Source organism: Helianthus annuus, chromosome 11, assembly GCF_002127325.2.
Source record: "Helianthus annuus cultivar XRQ/B chromosome 11, HanXRQr2.0-SUNRISE, whole genome shotgun sequence".
Lineage (NCBI taxonomy): Eukaryota > Viridiplantae > Streptophyta > Magnoliopsida > Asterales > Asteraceae > Helianthus > Helianthus annuus.
The window spans coordinates 183642163-183660735 of record NC_035443.2 but is presented as its reverse complement, the minus strand read 5'-3'; the positions used below and the strand labels follow the sequence as shown (position 1 = coordinate 183660735).

General features: G+C 38.2%; 1 protein-coding gene across 1 annotated transcript; it reads left to right on the top strand.

The window, feature by feature from the left end:
- Window positions 1–16857: 16857 nt before the first annotated feature.
- Window positions 16858–18120, top strand: LOC110888968 (leucine-rich repeat extensin-like protein 2). The gene has a single exon (XM_022136460.1). It carries the CDS (start codon window positions 16858–16860, stop codon window positions 18118–18120), a length of 1263 nt encoding a protein of 420 aa, XP_021992152.1.
- The last annotated feature ends 453 nt before the right edge of the window (window positions 18121–18573 follow it).

Below are 18573 nucleotides of genomic sequence, written 5' to 3'. Positions count from 1 at the left end.
CGTTGTAAATTATGGAATTTCGATTGTGAATGATTCAGCAGACCTATACCACTGAGAAGGCTAGTCTACAAGCTAAATCGCACCCTTTACGGACCGTAAGGGAAAGTCCTTACGGACCGTAAGCAAACCGGTTCCTTTACGGACCGTAAGGGATAAGGTCATACGGTCCGTAAGCGACATGAAATTCGGGCTATAAATAGCCGACCTTGGCATTCAACTGTTGATGTTAAAACGTCGAACAGATTCAGTCTGTACGTCGAGATAAGTTAGTTTCAATACAAATTAAACACACACCGCACTCGAATTGCTGCCGCGGAACAGGGTAATTACTCGATCGCTATTACGATTCATTTTCCGAGATCAATATATCCAAAGAATGTTTAAGTGCTGCCCACATTGGGTTATACTTTGTCGTTTGTCGTTAATTCGATAAATGAGTTGAACTATTATACTTTGTCGTTTGTCGTTAATTCGATGAATGAGTTGAAGTACTGCACTTTGTCGTTCATTGTGAGAATTTGATCTCGTGAGTTATCGTAACTGCTGTATTGATCACTAACCCTGTTTTTGTGTGCATTATTGTGAAATTAGGTTAACAGGGCTAAAATCATATTTTATCCGTACTAAATCTGCAATGTGAGTCATTCTCTTTTTATCATATGTTTTACAATACTCCAAATCATTTTTCAGAGTTATAATTACAGTGATTAAGTTTATGTAATCACCAAATTACATCCGGTATGTGGGGTATTGTGCACAGTATTATTATTGTTTCCTTCACATTAGGTGGGCGAGCCTAAATGTGACATACGTCACTCATTGGGACAGCCAATGGTGATATGACCACAGTCACAGAGCTGGTCTGTGACAAATACCTATTCTTGAATGTTGGTTGATAATAAACATATGTAAAAACTCTTAATGCTGTGAATTATAACAAATGTATCGTTTTCAGTAAAATGAATGATTCACTCAGTATTTCCCCGCTGACAAAACCTTTTTCAAACATGTTTCAGGTGATCTGCTATAAATCAGGAAAAAGTGCTGAGGAGCATTTCAAGCTTAAAATAGTGGCTCAGTATAAAATAAAGAAAGATGTTTTGAAATAAGGATTTATCACTAAACTTATGTATTGTAAATTATCGGGGTTTTATCCCAAATTGTGAAATAAAAATAATCGGGAAAAGTTTTAGCTTTACAACGATCCTGATGTTAAAATTTCCGCTGCTAAACTCAAATAAATAAATATCACGGGGTTTCTGTCCCGCGGTTCCTGAAACGGGTCAAACCGGGTCGGGGGCCGTGACAGAAACAAGGTGGTATCAGAGCCACTGAGTTAAGCTAATTAAGTATTTAAACGATACTTAATTTTTCCTGATTATTATTATGTGATTATGTGTTTTACTTAAACTGATTATTTGTTAGTTACAGTATGGGTAAGCAAAAGTTGCAAGATATCTATCTTAAATTAGATAGATCAATTTACGAAGAGGGAAGTTCGTCCAAAACTAAATTTTCAAAGCTCCCTACGATTCCTGAAGAAGGAATATTTGTGCGCAAAGCACAGTATGAGAGTCCACTTTCTCCTAAGAAAAGGAGTATGATTATTAAGAAAAGTAAGGAGCAAATCCGAGAAAAGAGGATTAAAAAGGAAACACAGGATTTAATCGATAAATCACCTTGGGAAGATAAGCTAGATGAAAAATGGGCAAATTTATATATGCTAGCTACTGTAGCAGAAAAAGCAAATCTTTAAAGTACTCTAAATCTAGTACTCCTATTTCTCAGTAAGTAAATAAATAAATCTGAGTATGTGTTTTCTTGTATTTTGTACAAATAGTGTGCAATAAAACTTTGATGTTATTTGTTAAACTTTGTTCCAAAGTTTTAACTTGATATTTTTGTGCATTTTGCATATATGCTACACAGCATGAACGAGATATCTGAAGCTTTTCAGAACCTCAATCTTTACCCAGTGAAGATAGAAGTTTCCCAGGAATTTACTGGATACTTTGCTGATGTAGACCAACCTGTAGAATTCCATGCTCCCACTTTAACAAAACCAAAACGAAAGAAAAAGAAGAATTATGTGTGGGGGAGTCGTATCCGTAAGAAAAAGCCAGTTCCAAAACTTCCTAAAATAAATAATACTTTAGAAATAGCAAAAGAACGTGGTAAACAGCCAGAAATAATAATAGAAGTTGAGGAGGAGACTAGGCAAATGGGAATACAGTTTGAGGAATATTCTCAAGAAATAGAAATGGAAGTAGGGCAAGGTTCTAGACCAACTCAGGTAGAAGTCGGAGAGAGCTCTAATCAAAATAAGAGAATTACTTTTCAGGAAGAGATAGATACCCTGTTGGAAAAATGTGAGACTATGCAACCTGTCAACACAAATATACCTATCCTATCGAAAACCCAATCCCTATGAATTTTGCACCAACAATCACTGAACCCATAGTCCATGACCAACCTGTAGAAATGGAAGAATGGTGGACGAATGATTGGCAATTTCAAAATATTGTCAACAGCCCTTGTTCATTCCTTCCGCAATTTGACCCAGAACCCTTACCTAATCCACCAATGAGCAACGAGAATTTAGCTGAACTGGGCCATTTTGGTGAAGAATTGATGGATGCCGGGAATAGAATCAGGGAAATAGGGGGACAGATTGCCTGGAAGTATGACGAAAGGGAACTTCGTTTCTAGGGTAACAAGTGACGAAAGATAGGAGGATGGTAAAACTCTAGTTGTATAATAGTAAAAGTAATAGTGAAACCCGTTGTAACATAACGAATAAAACGTTGTAAGATATTGGTGTGTATTGATGCATACTATACTAATATAAAATAGAATCGAGAAATCGATAGTTTTGACTTTACTTGCAATATGAATTATCTGATTGTTGTGTATAATTGTTAATTATCAAATACTAATAAAAACTATTATATCAGATGGCAAATAATGATAATGAACCAGTCAATGAGGTTAATCAATCGGAGCAACATCCAGGAGATCAATATATGACCAGACAAGATATTGAAACCATTGTTGCTCAAGGGATAGCTAATGCTATTCCAGCATTTGTTGCTGCTGTGAAAAATCCAATCGAACTGCAACATATTATTCCTAGTAAACATACTGTTGAGGATAACTTCAGTAATAGTATAAACGGGGGTAATAGTCATGCTAATCATGATAACGAAACCCAGCACACGCCGCTCCCTAAGAAGTGAAAAGCTGCAACACCTGGTTGCACTTTCAAGGAATTTCTTGCTTGTAAACCCACTGAATTTGCAGGCAATGAAGGGGCAACTGCATCGCTGCGTTGGTTAGAGAAAACCGAAGCAGTGATTGCAATAAGCAAGTGTGCCAAAGAAGATCAAGTCATGTATGCCTCAAATCTGTTTAAGGAAGGAGCACTAGAATGGTGGAACACTGTGTTACAAGCTAAAGGAAGATCTAGGGCGTATGCTATGACTTGGGAAGAATTCAAGAATTTGGTAGAAAGAAAATTATGTCCTGAGTATGAAAAGGAACAAATGGCAAATAAGTTCCTAAACCATCGGATGTTAGGTGTGGATTGTCGTGGTTATACTTCGACATTCTTCGAATATGCTAGGGTGGTACCAACACTGGCTTCGCCAGAACCGGTACTCATTTCTCGTTATATTTGGGGATTAATTAGCGAAATCCGCAATATCGTTAAAGCTCCGAGACCTTGCACTATTGACGATGCAGTAGAATTAGCTAACACCTTAACTGATGAACTGATACGTACACGAGATGAAGATAGGAAGAAGGAATTAGCTCAGAAAATGGATTTAGGATGGGTAATAGTAATAATTTCAAGAAGAGAGGAACAGGGCAATCTTCAACTGTGCCATTCTGCAAAATTTGCAAAAAGAGACATTTTGGAAAATGTAATAGAATTTGCAATTTTTGCAAAACAACAGGACATCGGGAAGAGAACTGCAGAAAGAAATCCATAATTTGTTACAATTGTGGGGAAGCCGGACATATCAAACCAGAATGTCCTAAATTAGTTAACCCAGTAGACAACAAACCCAAGGCAGCTGAAGGAGCTACTAAGAAGAATGCTAGAGCATTTCAGCTGACTACTCAAGAAGCAGAACTCATTCCGGATGTGATCGCCGGTACGTTTTTAGTTCACAACGTCTATGCAAAAGTATTATTTGACTCTGGTGCAAACCAAAGTTTTATAAATACTTCATTCTGTCAAGCTCTTAAGTTACCTCTAACTACCGTTAGGCAGATCTTTACAGTCGAAACTGCAGATGGGAATTCAGTCAAAATCAATCAAGTTTTGCAAAAAGTAGACATAGAACTTTTAGGTCATAAATTTACTGCAAACCTATTTCCTATGAAATTAGCTGAATTTGATATTGTGTTAGGAATGGATTGGTTAATAGCCAACCATGCTCAAATTATTTGTGATAGAAACTCTATAGAAATTCAAACGCCTACTGGAGAAGTCATCACAATTACAGGAGATAAACCTCGGAAGCCATTAAAGTTCATATCAATAATGAAAGTTGCTAATTATGAACGGAAGCAGGGAATAGTATATATGATTTCAGTAATCATTTGTACTAAAGGAAAAGAACTTAAGGAAATCCCTGTAGTCTCAGAATACCCAGATGTATTTCCAGACGATTTACCTGGGTTACCACTAGATAGAGAGGTAGAATTTAGGATTCATCTAATTCCAGGAACTACACCGATAGCCAAGGCACCCTATCGATTAGCTCCTACCGAAATGCTAGAATTGAAGAAGCAATTAGATGAATTACTAAGCAAAGGATTTATACAACCTAGTTCATCCCCTTGGGGTGCACCAGTGTTGTTTGTGAAAAAGAAAGATGGATCAATGAAAATGTGTATTGATTATAGAGAATTGAATAAGGTTACAATTAAGAATCGATACCCATTACCTAGGATTGATGATCTCTTTGATCAATTACAAGGCGCTAAATATTTTTCTAAGATAGACTTGCGCTCCGGATATCATCAATTGAAGGTTCAAGAGGAAGACATACCTAAAACTGCTTTTAGGACTAGGTATGGACATTATGAGTTTACAGTCATGCCCTTTGGATTAACTAATGCACCTGCCGCATTTATGGACATGATGAACAGAATCTGTAAACCATATTTGGATAAATTTGTAATTGTCTTCATAGACGATATACTTATTTATTCAAGAAGTCAGGTCGAACATTGTCAGCACTTGCATGCACTCTTAACTTTGTTAAGAAAAGAAAAGTTGTACGCTAAATTCTCGAAGTGTGAATTTTGGCTACAAAAAGTGCAATTCTTAGGACACATGGTAAATCACGAAGGTATTCATGTAGATCCTGCTAAGATAGAAGCAATTACCAATTGGAAGGTTCCGCAAACTGCTATGGAAATTAGAAGTTTTATAGGTTTAGCCGGTTATTATAGACAGTTTATTAAGGATTTTTCCAAGATAGCTGTACCATTAACTAAGCTAACCTGTAAAGCCACTAAGTTTGAGTGGGGACCAAAACAAGAAGAAGCCTTCAGAATCTTAAAACAGAAATTAACCAATGCTCCAATCTTAGCCTTACCAGAAGGAACAGAAGATTTTGAAGTATATTGTGATGCTTCAAAATTAGGATACGGATGTGTGTTGATGCAACGCAAGAAGGTAATTGCGTATGCTTCCAGACAATTGAAAAAGCACGAAGAAAACTATACAACTCATGATTTAGAACTAGGAGCCATAGTTTTTGCCCTTAAGATATGGAGACATTATCTGTATGGAAGTAAGTTTACTGTTTATACAGATCATAAGAGTTTAAGGTATATATTCGGGCAAAAAGAGTTAAACATGAGGCAAAGAAGATGGATGGAAGTCTTGAGTGATTACGACTGTGATATTCAATATCACGAAGGAAAGGCAAACGTAGTCGCTGACGCCTTAAGTCGTAAGTTCCATGAAAAGCAAAAGCGAGTCCGTGCTCTTAGAATAAATCTACAATTAGATTTAATGCAACAAGTGAAGGAAATTCAGGAAACGGCAATTAAAGACGATGCCGAAGGAATGAAAGGTTACCTAAAAGAATTGGAACAAGGAAATGATGGAGTTTGGAAATTCCACAAAAGCAGAATTTGGGTACCTAAACAAGGAAATTTAAGATCAAAGATTTTAGAAGAAGCTCATAAATCTAGGTATACCATACACCCAGGAAACAATAAGATGTACCAAGATTTAAGAAAGAATTTCTGGTGGATAGGGATGAAAAAGGATATAGCTGAATATGTATCTAAGTGTTTAACTTGTTTACAAGTTAAAGCCGAACACCAGAAACCCTCAGGTCTACTACAACAGTTAGAAATGCCTGTATGGAAATGGGAACTCATAACAATGGACTTTGTTACTAAGTTACCCAAAACTAGAAAAGGTAATGATGCAATTTGGGTAATCGTGGATCGATTAACCAAATCAGCTCATTTTCTACCAGTAAAAGAAACCTTTAGCATGGAAAGATTAGCCAAGCTATATGTGGATGAAATAGTATCCTTACATGGAGTCCCGCTCTCCATTGTGTCGGATAGAGATAGTCGTTTCACTTCCCATTTCTGGATGAGTTTCCAAGAATCCATGGGAACCCGACTCAATTTAAGTCCTGCATATCATCCACAAACCGATGGACAAAGTGAAAGAACGATCCAAACTCTGGAAGACATGCTCCGAGCATGTGTAATTGACTTTGGAGGTAATTGGCATAACCATTTACCATTAATTGAATTCTCCTATAACAATAGTTATCACTCAAGTATTGAAGCCGCTCCATTCGAAGCACTGTATGGACGCAAGTGCAGAACACCTGTATGTTGGGCGGAAATAGGAGAAAGTCAATTATCAGGTCCAGAAATTGTGCAAGAAACTACAGACAAGATAACTCAAATCAAGGAAAGATTGAAAACAGCCAGAGATCGCCAGAAAAGTTATGTAGATAATCGTCGCAAGCCACTCGAATTCCAAATAGGAGACAAAGTACTTTTGAAAGTATCTCCTTGGAAAGGGGTAGTACGATTCGGTAAGAAAGGAAAACTGAGTCCAAGATATGTTGGACCATTCCCAGTAATTCAACGAATCGGACCAGTTGCTTATCGTTTACAACTACCAGAAGAACTAGCTGGAGTACATGATGTATTTCATGTATCCAACCTTAATAAATGTTTATCAGACGAATCCTTGGTAGTACCTCTTCAAGACATAGAGGTAAATGAGAAGCTGAAATTCATAGAGAAACCTTTACAAATAGAAGATAGGAAAATCAAGTTTCTCAAACACAAGCGACTCGTATTGGTGAAAGTCAAATGGAATTCCAAGAGAGGACCGGAATACACTTGGGAACTGGAGTCCGAAATGAAGCGCAAGTATCCTCATTTGTTTCAATAAATCTCGAGGACGAGATTTTTCCTAAGGTGGGGAGGATGTAACAACTCTCATTAAAATTAATAATTAGAATGATAATTAGTCAATAAGGAAACCCTAATTGAGACACCTAAGTGATTTGGCATAAACCCTGAAATTTCCAGAATAATCGGAATCAGGATCAGGGCCCCTAAAACTCAGGGGGGCTAAACCCTATTTGATAATTATCTTCAAATTCGCGTTGTAAATTATGGAATTTCGATTGTGAATGATTCAGCAGACCTATACCACTGAGAAGGCTAGTCTACAAGCTAAATCGCACCCTTTACGGACCGTAAGGGAAAGTCCTTACGGACCGTAAGCAAACCGGTTCCTTTACGGACCGTAAGGGATAAGGTCATACGGTCCGTAAGCGACATGAAATTCGGGCTATAAATAGCCGACCTTGGCATTCAACTGTTGATGTTAAAACGTCGAACAGATTCAGTCTGTACGTCGAGATAAGTTAGTTTCAATACAAATTAAACACACACCGCACTCGAATTGCTGCCGCGGAACAGGGTAATTACTCGATCGCTATTACGATTCATTTTCCGAGATCAATATATCCAAATAATGTTTAAGTGCTGCCCACATTGGGTTATACTTTGTCGTTTGTCGTTAATTCGATAAATGAGTTGAAGTATTATACTTTGTCGTTTGTCGTTAATTCGATGAATGAGTTGAAGTACTGCACTTTGTCGTTCATTGTGAGAATTTGATCTCGTGAGTTATCGTAACTGCTGTATTGATCACTAACCCTGTTTTTGTGTGCGTTATTGTGAAATTAGGTTAACAGGGCTAAAATCATATTTTATCCGTACTAAATCTGCAATGTGAGTCATTCTCTTTTTATCAACTGTTTTACAATACTCCAAATCATTTTTCAGAGTTATAATTACAGTGATTAAGTTTATGTAATCACCAAATTACATCCGGTATGTGGGGTATTGTGCACAGTATTATTATTATTGTTTCCTTCACATTAGGTGGGCGAGCCTAAATGTGACATACGTCACTCATTGGGACAGCCAATGGTGATATGACCACAGTCACAGAGCTGGTCTGTGACAAATACCTATTCTTGAATGTTGGTTGATAGTAAACATATGTAAAAACTCTTAATGCTGTGAATTATAACAAATGTATCGTTTTCAGTAAAATGAATGATTCACTCAGTATTTCCCCGCTGACAAAACCTTTTTCAAACATGTTTCAGGTGATCTGCTATAAATCAGGAAAAAGTGATGAGGAGCATTTCAAGCTTAAAATAGTGGCTCAGTATAAAATAAAGAAAGATGTTTTGAAATAAGGATTTATCACTAAACTTATGTATTGTAAATTATCGGGGTTTTATCCCAAATTGTGAAATAAAAATAATCGGGAAAAGTTTTAGCTTTACAACGATCCTGATGTTAAAATTTCCGCTGCTAAACTCAAATAAATAAATATCACGGGGTTTCTGTCCCGCGGTTCCTGAAACGGGTCAAACCGGGTCGGGGGCCGTGACAGAAACAAGGTGGTATCAGAGCCACTGAGTTAAGCTAATTAAGTATTTAAACGATACTTAATTTTTCCTGATTATTATTATGTGATTATGTGTTTTACTTAATAGTGACGTAGTTGGCATCATCATAGACAAACAACACAATATATATATGCACAGCGGAAGCAAAGATAGATTCATTTCAACTTTAATAGAGTGTAATATCAAATATCACTAATAGTTGAAACGGATCCACAGGCGGATCAAAATGAAATAAGATATTGTTCAACAGATTTATTGTCATCCAAGCTTGCGAGACTTATTGTGGACGCTCTAGAAGACAGCCAGCCTATTACGTATAGTACCTGCAATTAACCTTTTGGGAAAAATACGTCAGTTTACACTGGTAAATACAAATTAACTGACTCATTTTGAAAAGGTTGAAAATTGATTTGAATGCTCAAGGCACAAAACATTTTTATAACTTGGGATAATTATTTATTATAATCTTGTGAACGAATTACATGTTACTTGTGCGTTCAGTAGCCCAAATCTTGTCCGGGTTAAAGATCAATAGACACACCACAATAATGAGTTATACACTGACAGGTGTGTGCCTACACCTCGTGCTCTGGTCGTGGCCATCTCGTAAGATGATGCCAAGGATATCCGGGACATGGTCATTAACCCCCAAAGGCTTAAAGTAAACAAGACTGTTTCAACGAGCCGATCAAATTATTCAATTAACCACCCAAAGGTGTAAGATTTGATGCCCGATCAAGCGGTATTCTATATACCGTAACCCAAGCCCGTATAGGGAAAATAAGTTAAAAGTATTTACCTTGGTAAGTATAAATCACAACTAGCAAGTGAAGGTAGCTTTTACTGGTTCTTCTATTCTGGAACAAAGGTTTATAATAACCTATTAGATTTCTAACGGGTCTTTATTTAAGCCTAAGCTTAGACCGGTTAGTTTTAAGGACGATACGGTTCAAACGCACGATTAAGCGAAGACCGGATAGAACGTGATTTAGACCCGACAAGTTTGAATACTTGTATAATATGGGTATGCTAAATACGTTCTGGATTTTGAGACAAAAATGATAATGTTTGACCCGTTTTGGTCAATTTATGCAAACTAGTTACATAAACCGAACCAAACGCTAAAAGAGCGCTACGGGTAGCCATAAGAGCCATATGCAAGTTCCCTGAGATAATATGCCTTAAATATGTTATAATATCAGTAAGATATCTTCTATTATGCCCCATACGGAATTAAACTAAATTTACGCCTCATAAGGGCATTTTGGTCATTTAAAAGATTATAAAAGAGTTAAATTTGTAATCTGAGTTACAGGCCTGATTTATACAGCAAATACACTTAATTTATCATGTTATAACAGTAGGTTATGACCCGTATGTGAAACTTATCATTTAAAACAAAACTATGCCCCTTAGGGGTATTTTGGTAATTTCACAAGGGCTCGAACAATCAAAACTGGAAACCTGAGTTCAAAAACTTGTGCTTACTGTTATTATATAAAAATATGCTAAAAACATCAGTAGGTATTAATCTTATATGTTTAATATGGTTATAGTACATACTATGCGTTAAAAATGCTTAAAAAGGCGATTTGGAGCCGTTTCCGGGTTTTTAAAAGAAATCTGAGATTTTTATAATTCCAGAAGGCTCAAAATATTTTATTTAACAAATAAAATCAGTAGAAAAAGGTTTGGGGTCAAAAGGATTTGTAGAACTCATTTTATGGCCGAAAAGGGCAAAACCAGTATTAACCGAATTAAACTTAGAGACCTATGTTATGCTCAGCCAAAAATTAAATAAAAATCTTCAAAAATCCCAAAATATTATATAACATCAGTGGGTAAAAAGTTTGATATTAAAAAGTGGGCTTAAATAGAAACACCTCCGTTGTATTCTCAAACTTCTACATCATGAGAAACTCTATGCCAAATTTTCAAAGTGCGAATTTTGGCTTCGGGAAGTCCAATTCCTTGGACATGTGGTAAGTGAGCGTGGTATCCAAGTAGATCCCGCTAAGGTAGAAGCAGTTATGAATTGGCAAGAGCCAAAGACACCTACCGAGATTCGCAGTTCCTAGGATTAGCAGGATACTATAGGCGATTCATCGAAAATTTTTCAAGGATTGCTGCGCCCCTAACTTCGTTGACACGTAAGAAGATTAAGTTTGATTGGGGCCCTAAGCAGCAGGAATCCTTTGACATTCTGAAGGAGAAGTTGAGCAATGCACCAGTGTTAACATTGCCCGATGGTATAGAAGAATTCGTGGTGTATTGCGATGCGTCACACACTGGTATGGGCTGTGTACTCATGCAGAGAGGCAAGGTCATTGCCTACGCTTCACGACAACTAAAGGTGCATGAGAAAAACTACACCACCCATGACTTGGAACTGGGTGCCGTAGTATTTGCATTAAAACTTTGGAGACACTACTTGTATGGAACCAAGTGTGTGATCTATTCGGATCACAAGAGCCTTCAACATTTGTTCAATCAGAAGGAATTGAACATGCGACAAAGACGATGGATGGAAACTTTAAATGATTACGACTGTGAGATAAGATACCATCCAGGCAAGGCAAATGTAGTTGCTGACGCCTTAAGCAGAAAAGAAAGAGTGAAGCCGATAAGGATCAATGCCAAGCGCATAGAAATAAGGAATAATTTGAACGAAAGGGTGTTAGCTGCACAGAAGGAAGCTGTGTTGGAAGCTAATTATCCTGAAGAAAAGCTAGGAGTAACTGAGGAGCAGTTATCCTATGACAAGGATGGAATGCTAAGACTAAATGGACGAATATGGGTTCCAGTTTATGGGGGACTTCGGGATGTTATCCTCCAGGAAGCCCACAGCTCCAAATATTCCGTTCATCCTGGAGCTGATAAGATGTACCAGGATCTAAAGGCAAAATACTGGTGGATTGGTTTGAAAAAGTCTGTAGCTGCGCATGTAGCTAAATGTCTGACTTGTGCGCAAGTCAAAGCCGAGCATCAGAAGCCGTCAGGTTTGCTTCAACAACCTGAAATTCCCACGTGGAAGTGGGAAATGGTAACAATGGATTTCATCACCAAATTGCCAAAGACAAGGAAGGGAAACGATACTATATGGGTCATAGTAGACAGGCTAACCAAGTCAGCACATTTTCTTCCCATTAAGGAAACTTACAGCTCTGACATGTTAGCTCAATTGTATGTGGATAAGATCGTAGCTCTACATGGTGTACCAGTGTCGATTATCTCTGACCGAGATACGAGATACACCTCTCATTTTTGGAAGAGTTTCCAACAGTCTTTGGGCACGCGCTTAAACTTTAGTACGGCTTACCATCCACAGACGGACGGACAGAGCGAGCGTACCATCCAAACTTTGGAAGACATGCTTCGAGCATGTGTGATTGATTTAGGTGGCAGTTGGGATAACCACATACCATTGATAGAGTTCTCCTATAACAATAGCTACCATACTAGTATTAAGGCTGCACCTTTCGAGGCATTATATGGTAGGAAATGCAGAACACCCATCTGTTGGGCAGAAGTAGAAGTTCAATTATCAGGACCAGATTTGGTTTTTGAAACAACGGACAAGATTGTCCAGATTCGCGATCACTTGAAAGCTGCCCAAGATAGGCAGAAAAGCTACGCTGATCCAAAGCGTAAGTCTTTTCACTTCGAAGTAGGTGACAAAGTATTGCTTAAAGTATCACCCTGGAAGGGAGTGATGCGATTTGGTAAGAAAGGCAAGCTTAGCCCGAGATACATAGGACCTTTTGAGGTTATCGAACGCGTCGGATCAGTTGCCTATAAGTTAAACTTACCTGAAGAACTTAGTAGTATACATAATGTGTTCCACATCTGTAATCTGAAGAAGTGTTTCGCTGACGAATCACTGGTCATACCACATACAGATATACATATAGATGAAAGCTTGAAGTTTGTGGAAAAACCATTGTCGATTGAGGATCGACATGTGAAGAAGCTTCGAAGGAAGCATGTACCTATAGTTAAGGTCAAGTGGGATGCCCGTAGAGGTCCCGAATACACATGGGAGGTAGAATCCACGATGAAAGAAAAATACCCTCATTTGTTCCAGTAAATCTCGAGGTCGAGATTTCTTTTAAGGGGGTGAGGATGTAACACCTCGGAAATTTACGTCCAATAATGCATTGACACGTGGCATAGGCTTTGGATATGTGAAAACATACTTTAGAGGGACTAAAGTTGTCAAACAGTGAAACTATGGAATATAAGGGTCCAAAGTGTCAACAATGGATAAATAGGCTCTACAATAACCCTACATGGTGTTTATAACCCTAAACGGATAAATCATGGATCATACAAAGCGGGAAATGAAAGAAAGTGAGGAATTGCAAACTACAGGGGCTAATTGTGTCAACATGTTGAAAGTATACCTCTGAGTGATCTTTTGGCAAACCCGAAGCTTTGTAATGATAAAATATACTCACTAGAATATGTGATAAAAATTTCATGAAGTTTCGTTATCGTATGAGAAAGTTATGATCAAAACCGTGCACGAAGGGTTAAATGCGTCAACGTTGAAATTCGTGACTTTTTGGGTAAGCACAAAGTTAACCAAGGACTTTACCATGTTTGTAAATGTCCCAAGGTCCTTAAAAATCATATTTGAGGGTCTAATGTGCAAGATAAATAGCCAAAACCACGTAGCAAAGGACCAAGGACCAAAACATCAACAATTAAAAGGTTTTTGTGGATCAGAAGGCCCAGGCGGCCCGCCTGGGAACCCTTACGCGGGTCGCGTGACCTGCCCAGCGATAGAAAACTCACAGCTGCCAGTTTCAGGTCTGATTTCGAGTGGTAACCAGCTGTATCCGACTCCAGAGCCTCACCAATGGGATTACATGCAGCTAGGGGCACTTGGACACTTCTCACAACATCCCTAGACCCTTGTGGCAACCTCTCATGGGATTAAACTTGCATAAAAAGGGTCTTGTAGTTACAAACATTCATCACTTGCATATTCAAAAATTCACAAGACCATCTCTGGAGCTTTGTGGACATCAAGGCATCTTCCTAGTGACCTCTAAGCTTATTTAGGACTCTTGTAAGTGTTCATACCCTTCTCTAATTCGTTCTAGCTTAGTTTATTAACCGAAAGTCAATCCGTCGTAAATTTAGTTTGACTTTATGATTAAACGAAAATGGCTCAGTCATTTCTCAAATTGAAAGTACCTACAAGTTGGTATTTATGTGGGTAACAAACCCTCAAAGGGGTATTTTCAGATTCCCACTCTAAGCATGATGATTGTCGAGTCAAAGCTTTTCTTAAAAAGTCAACAAAATGTGTTTTTGCAAAATTTAGCATATATAGCAATGTAGGTCACATGCAACCTGTTTGATCATCAAAATAACTTTGTAATTAATGTAAGAACATGTTTCATCATGATCAACTCGACAATTTTCAGTCTAAACCCGGATCGGAACCGAAAGTCTCATAAATTGACTTTTTCTTTGACTCTCAATTCTGATCCGTGCATGCATGTTTGAGATCTGCCTTAGAGCTTATTTTGGACCATTTTTATATATGTACAACTCTCTGAGATAGTGAGATTTTACAACTTGGTTCAATACTCATCCGATGCATATGCATGTTTCCGATTTATGTTAAAAGTTGACTATTATGCCCTTTTTACTATAAAACGCGAATTTTGAAAAAGTGGAAGAGTAGAAACATTTGTTACTGATTTATAAACTTGCACTTAAAATTTGATATCAGTCGGAGGTCTAGATTAAGAGTTATGCTCATTATCGTAATTTGAAAGCTTTATGTTAAGTAAACGACGTAATTAGCATATAACCTATTTAAGCCCACTTTTTAATATCAAACTTTTTACCCACTGATGTTATATAATATTTTGGGATTTTTGAAGATTTTTATTTAATTTTTGGCTGAGCATAACATAGGTTTCTAAGTTTAATTCGGTTAATACCGGTTTTGCCCTTTTCGGCCATAAAATGAGTTCTACAAATCCTTTTGACCCCAAACCTTTTTCTACTGATTTAATTTGTTAAATAAAATATTTTGAGCCTTCTGGAATTATAAAAATCTCAGATTTCTTTTAAAAACCCGGAAACGGCTCTAAATCGCCTTTTTAAGCATTTTTAACGCATAGTATGTACTATAACCATATTAAACATATAAGGTTAATACCTACTGATGTTTTTAGTATATTTTTATATAATAACAGTAAGCACAAGTTTTTGAACTCAGGTTTCCAGTTTTGACCGTTTGAGCCCTTGGGAAATTACCAAAATACCCCTAAGGGGCATAGTTTTGTTTTAAATGATAAGTTTCGCATACGGGTCATAACCTACTGTTATAACATGATAAATTAAGTGTATTTGCTGTATAAATCAGGCCTGTAACTCAGATTACAAATTTAACCCTTTTATAATCCTTTAAATGACCAAAATGCCCTTATGAGGCGTAAATTGAGTTTAATTCCGTATGGGGCACAATAGAAGATATTTTACTGATATTATAACATATTTAAGGCATATTATCTCAGGGAACTTGCATATGGCTCTTATGGCTACCCGTAACGCTCTTTTAGCCTTTGGTTCGGTTTATGTAACTAATTTGCATAAATTGACCAAAACGGGTCAAACATTATCATTTTTGTCTTAAAATCCAGAACGTATTTAGCATAACCATATTATACAAGTATTCAAACTTGTCGGGTCTAAATCACGTTCTATCCGGTCCTCGCTTAATCGTGCGTTTGAACCGTATCGTCCTTAAAACTAACCGGTCTAAGCTTAGGCTTAAACAAAGATCCGTTAGGAATCTAATAGGTTATTATAAACCTTTGTACCAGAATAGAAGAACCAGTAAAAGCTACCTTCACTTGCTAGTTGTGATTTATACTTACCAAGGTAAATACTTTTAACTTATTTTCCCTATACGGGCTTGGGTTACGGTATATAGAATACCGCTTGATCGAGCATCAAATCTTACATCCTTGGGTGGTTAATTGAATAATTTGATCGGCTCGTTTAAACAGTCTTGTTTACTTTAAGCCTTTGGGGGATTAATGACCATGTCCCGGATATCCTTGGCATCATCTTACGAGATGGCCACGACCAGAGCACGAGGTGTAGGCGTACACCTGTCAGTGTATAACTCATTATTGTGGTGTGTCTATTGATCTTTAACCCGGACAAGATCCGGGCTACTGAACGCACAAGTAACATGTAATTCGTTCACAAGATTATAATAAATAATTATCCCAAGTTATAAAAATGCTTTGTGCCTTGAGCATTCAAATCAATTTTCAACATTTTCAAAATGAGTCGGTTAAATTGTATTTACCAGTGTAAACTGACGTATTTTCCCAAAAGGTTAAGTGCAGGTACTACACGTAATAGGCTGGCTGTCTTCTAGAGCGTCCACAATAAGTCTCGCAAGCTTGGATGAGAATAAATCTGTTGAACAGTATCTTATTTTTATTTTGATCCGCCTGTGGATCCGTTTCAACTATTAGTGATATTTGATGTTACATTATATTAAAGTTGAAATGAATCTATCTTTGCTTCCGCTGTGCATTTATAAATTGTGTTGTTTGTCTATGATGATGCCAACTACGTCACTATACTCCCCACCGGTGACACATGGAAATTAGGGGTGTGACAGGTTGGCTTCAGAGCCAACGCTGAGTGAATTAAACACTAGCCTTTTGTGTTTAATCTCAGTTACACAATTGCACATTCCTCGATTCTCGAGTCTAGACAAAGAACTTAGGAAATATTCAAAAATTTGTTTTATTTTCTAACTTTGTCTTATATATATATTTTGTTGTATCACTTGTTTGATTTTCACAGGTTCACAAAAATGCTGCCACGTATGAGAGGAAGAGGAAGGGGAAACGACCATGAAGCCGGACCTTCACACCGGCGAACACCTTCAGGCTCCCATAACACAGATGCTCGAAATCTATGGAGGTCTTTTACTGAACCCGCAAGGCACTCAGCTTCACTGAGTACCTCACCTTCTATCCCACACTCCTTCGGGCCTCAATCAGAAAATGAGCCCCACAACTCTCACCAGTCCTATATTCCTCTCCAAGGACACCAATCACCCTTTGACCACCCATCACCTGTTTTCCAAGGCCTGTACAACCCTGCTGACTACCTTGATGTGCCTATGGGTTTTAACCCACTTGGACCAGAAGACCATTTTCCTGGTGGCAATCCGATGGATATCGATGAAGATACCGATCTCTCAATGCCACCATCTGGAACTCCGAACCACCCTATCGAGATTTCTGATGGATCACCTTTTGTGGGATCACCATACAATGGTCCCGACAGCTTTGAGGAGAGATTCAGGCAGTATGACTGGGTATTTACCCCTAGTTACCATAACTCTCCCCTACACCAGCCACAACACAGCTCTCCCTTGCACCTCCAGCAACAGTCTCAGCAGCAGCAGCAGAATCCCTCTGAGGATTCCCGACTTGTCGCGGTCACTCCACCGCCGCCACCACCTCCGGTTCTGCCTCCCCCGCCTCCGAGGCGAAGAGGAAGGAACGCTCGGATTTCCGCACGAGGGGGAGTACGCATCGGCACCCCTCCACATTCAGGTAGCAGCCGATACTCGCCACTTCACGAAGAACCAGAGATGGGAGAATCTTCACACCCCGTCTCAGAAGTAACATCTGCGCCAATTGCGCCACCACCACCACAGGATTTTGGAGACCCAATCCCTGCTTACACTAGCGTGGCATCATACAATCCCTTCGAGCAGCCGAACTACATAGGTTATGACTTTACAGGGGATCCCTACTGGGTAGCTGCGAACTACAACTCTCTCAATCCGGAAGGTACTTTTGGAGGTCCCTGGACTGCGGGACAATCGACTTATGGATACCCATCATATGGATATCAGCAGCCGCAGCCTCCTCAACCACCGCATTATCCGCTACCACCGCAGGCACCGATGATGTCGCCGCCACAAGTTCAAGAAATCCTTCAAGGGATAAATGATGTGCGACGAGAAATGCGGCATGAATTACGGGAAGATCGTCGGCATAATCGTGGGATGTTTAAGAAAATGGTGGATTTAATCAAGGGAAAAAGCAAGAAGGACTACTAAATCCTTTGTTTGCTAGTTTATTTAATCATGTCCCTGCGAGGACATTTATTTCTGTACTCTGCCCCTGCGTGGGCATATTTTTCCTTTCTGTATTCTGCCCCTGCGTGGGCATATTTTTCCTTCCTGTTCTACCCCTGCGTGGGCATGTTTGTTTCTATTTAACCCCTGCGTGGGTTTGTTTGTTAGTTTAGCCCCTGCGTGGGCATGTTATTTGTGTAAAAGTCCCGTTTAGGGCAAACTTGTGCTAGTTAATTTTATTTGAAATAGTTAATTTAAGTTTTTCATTTTTAAATTATATGCATGAGTATAATATACAAATAAATGAAAAATAGCGATTATTATTTTAATTTACCATTTTAATAATAAGAATCTTAAAAAAAAGGTAAAACCTAGCTTGAATGTCATATTAAAAGACCTGGCCAATATGGTAGAACCTGTTTAAAAAGATTCAAA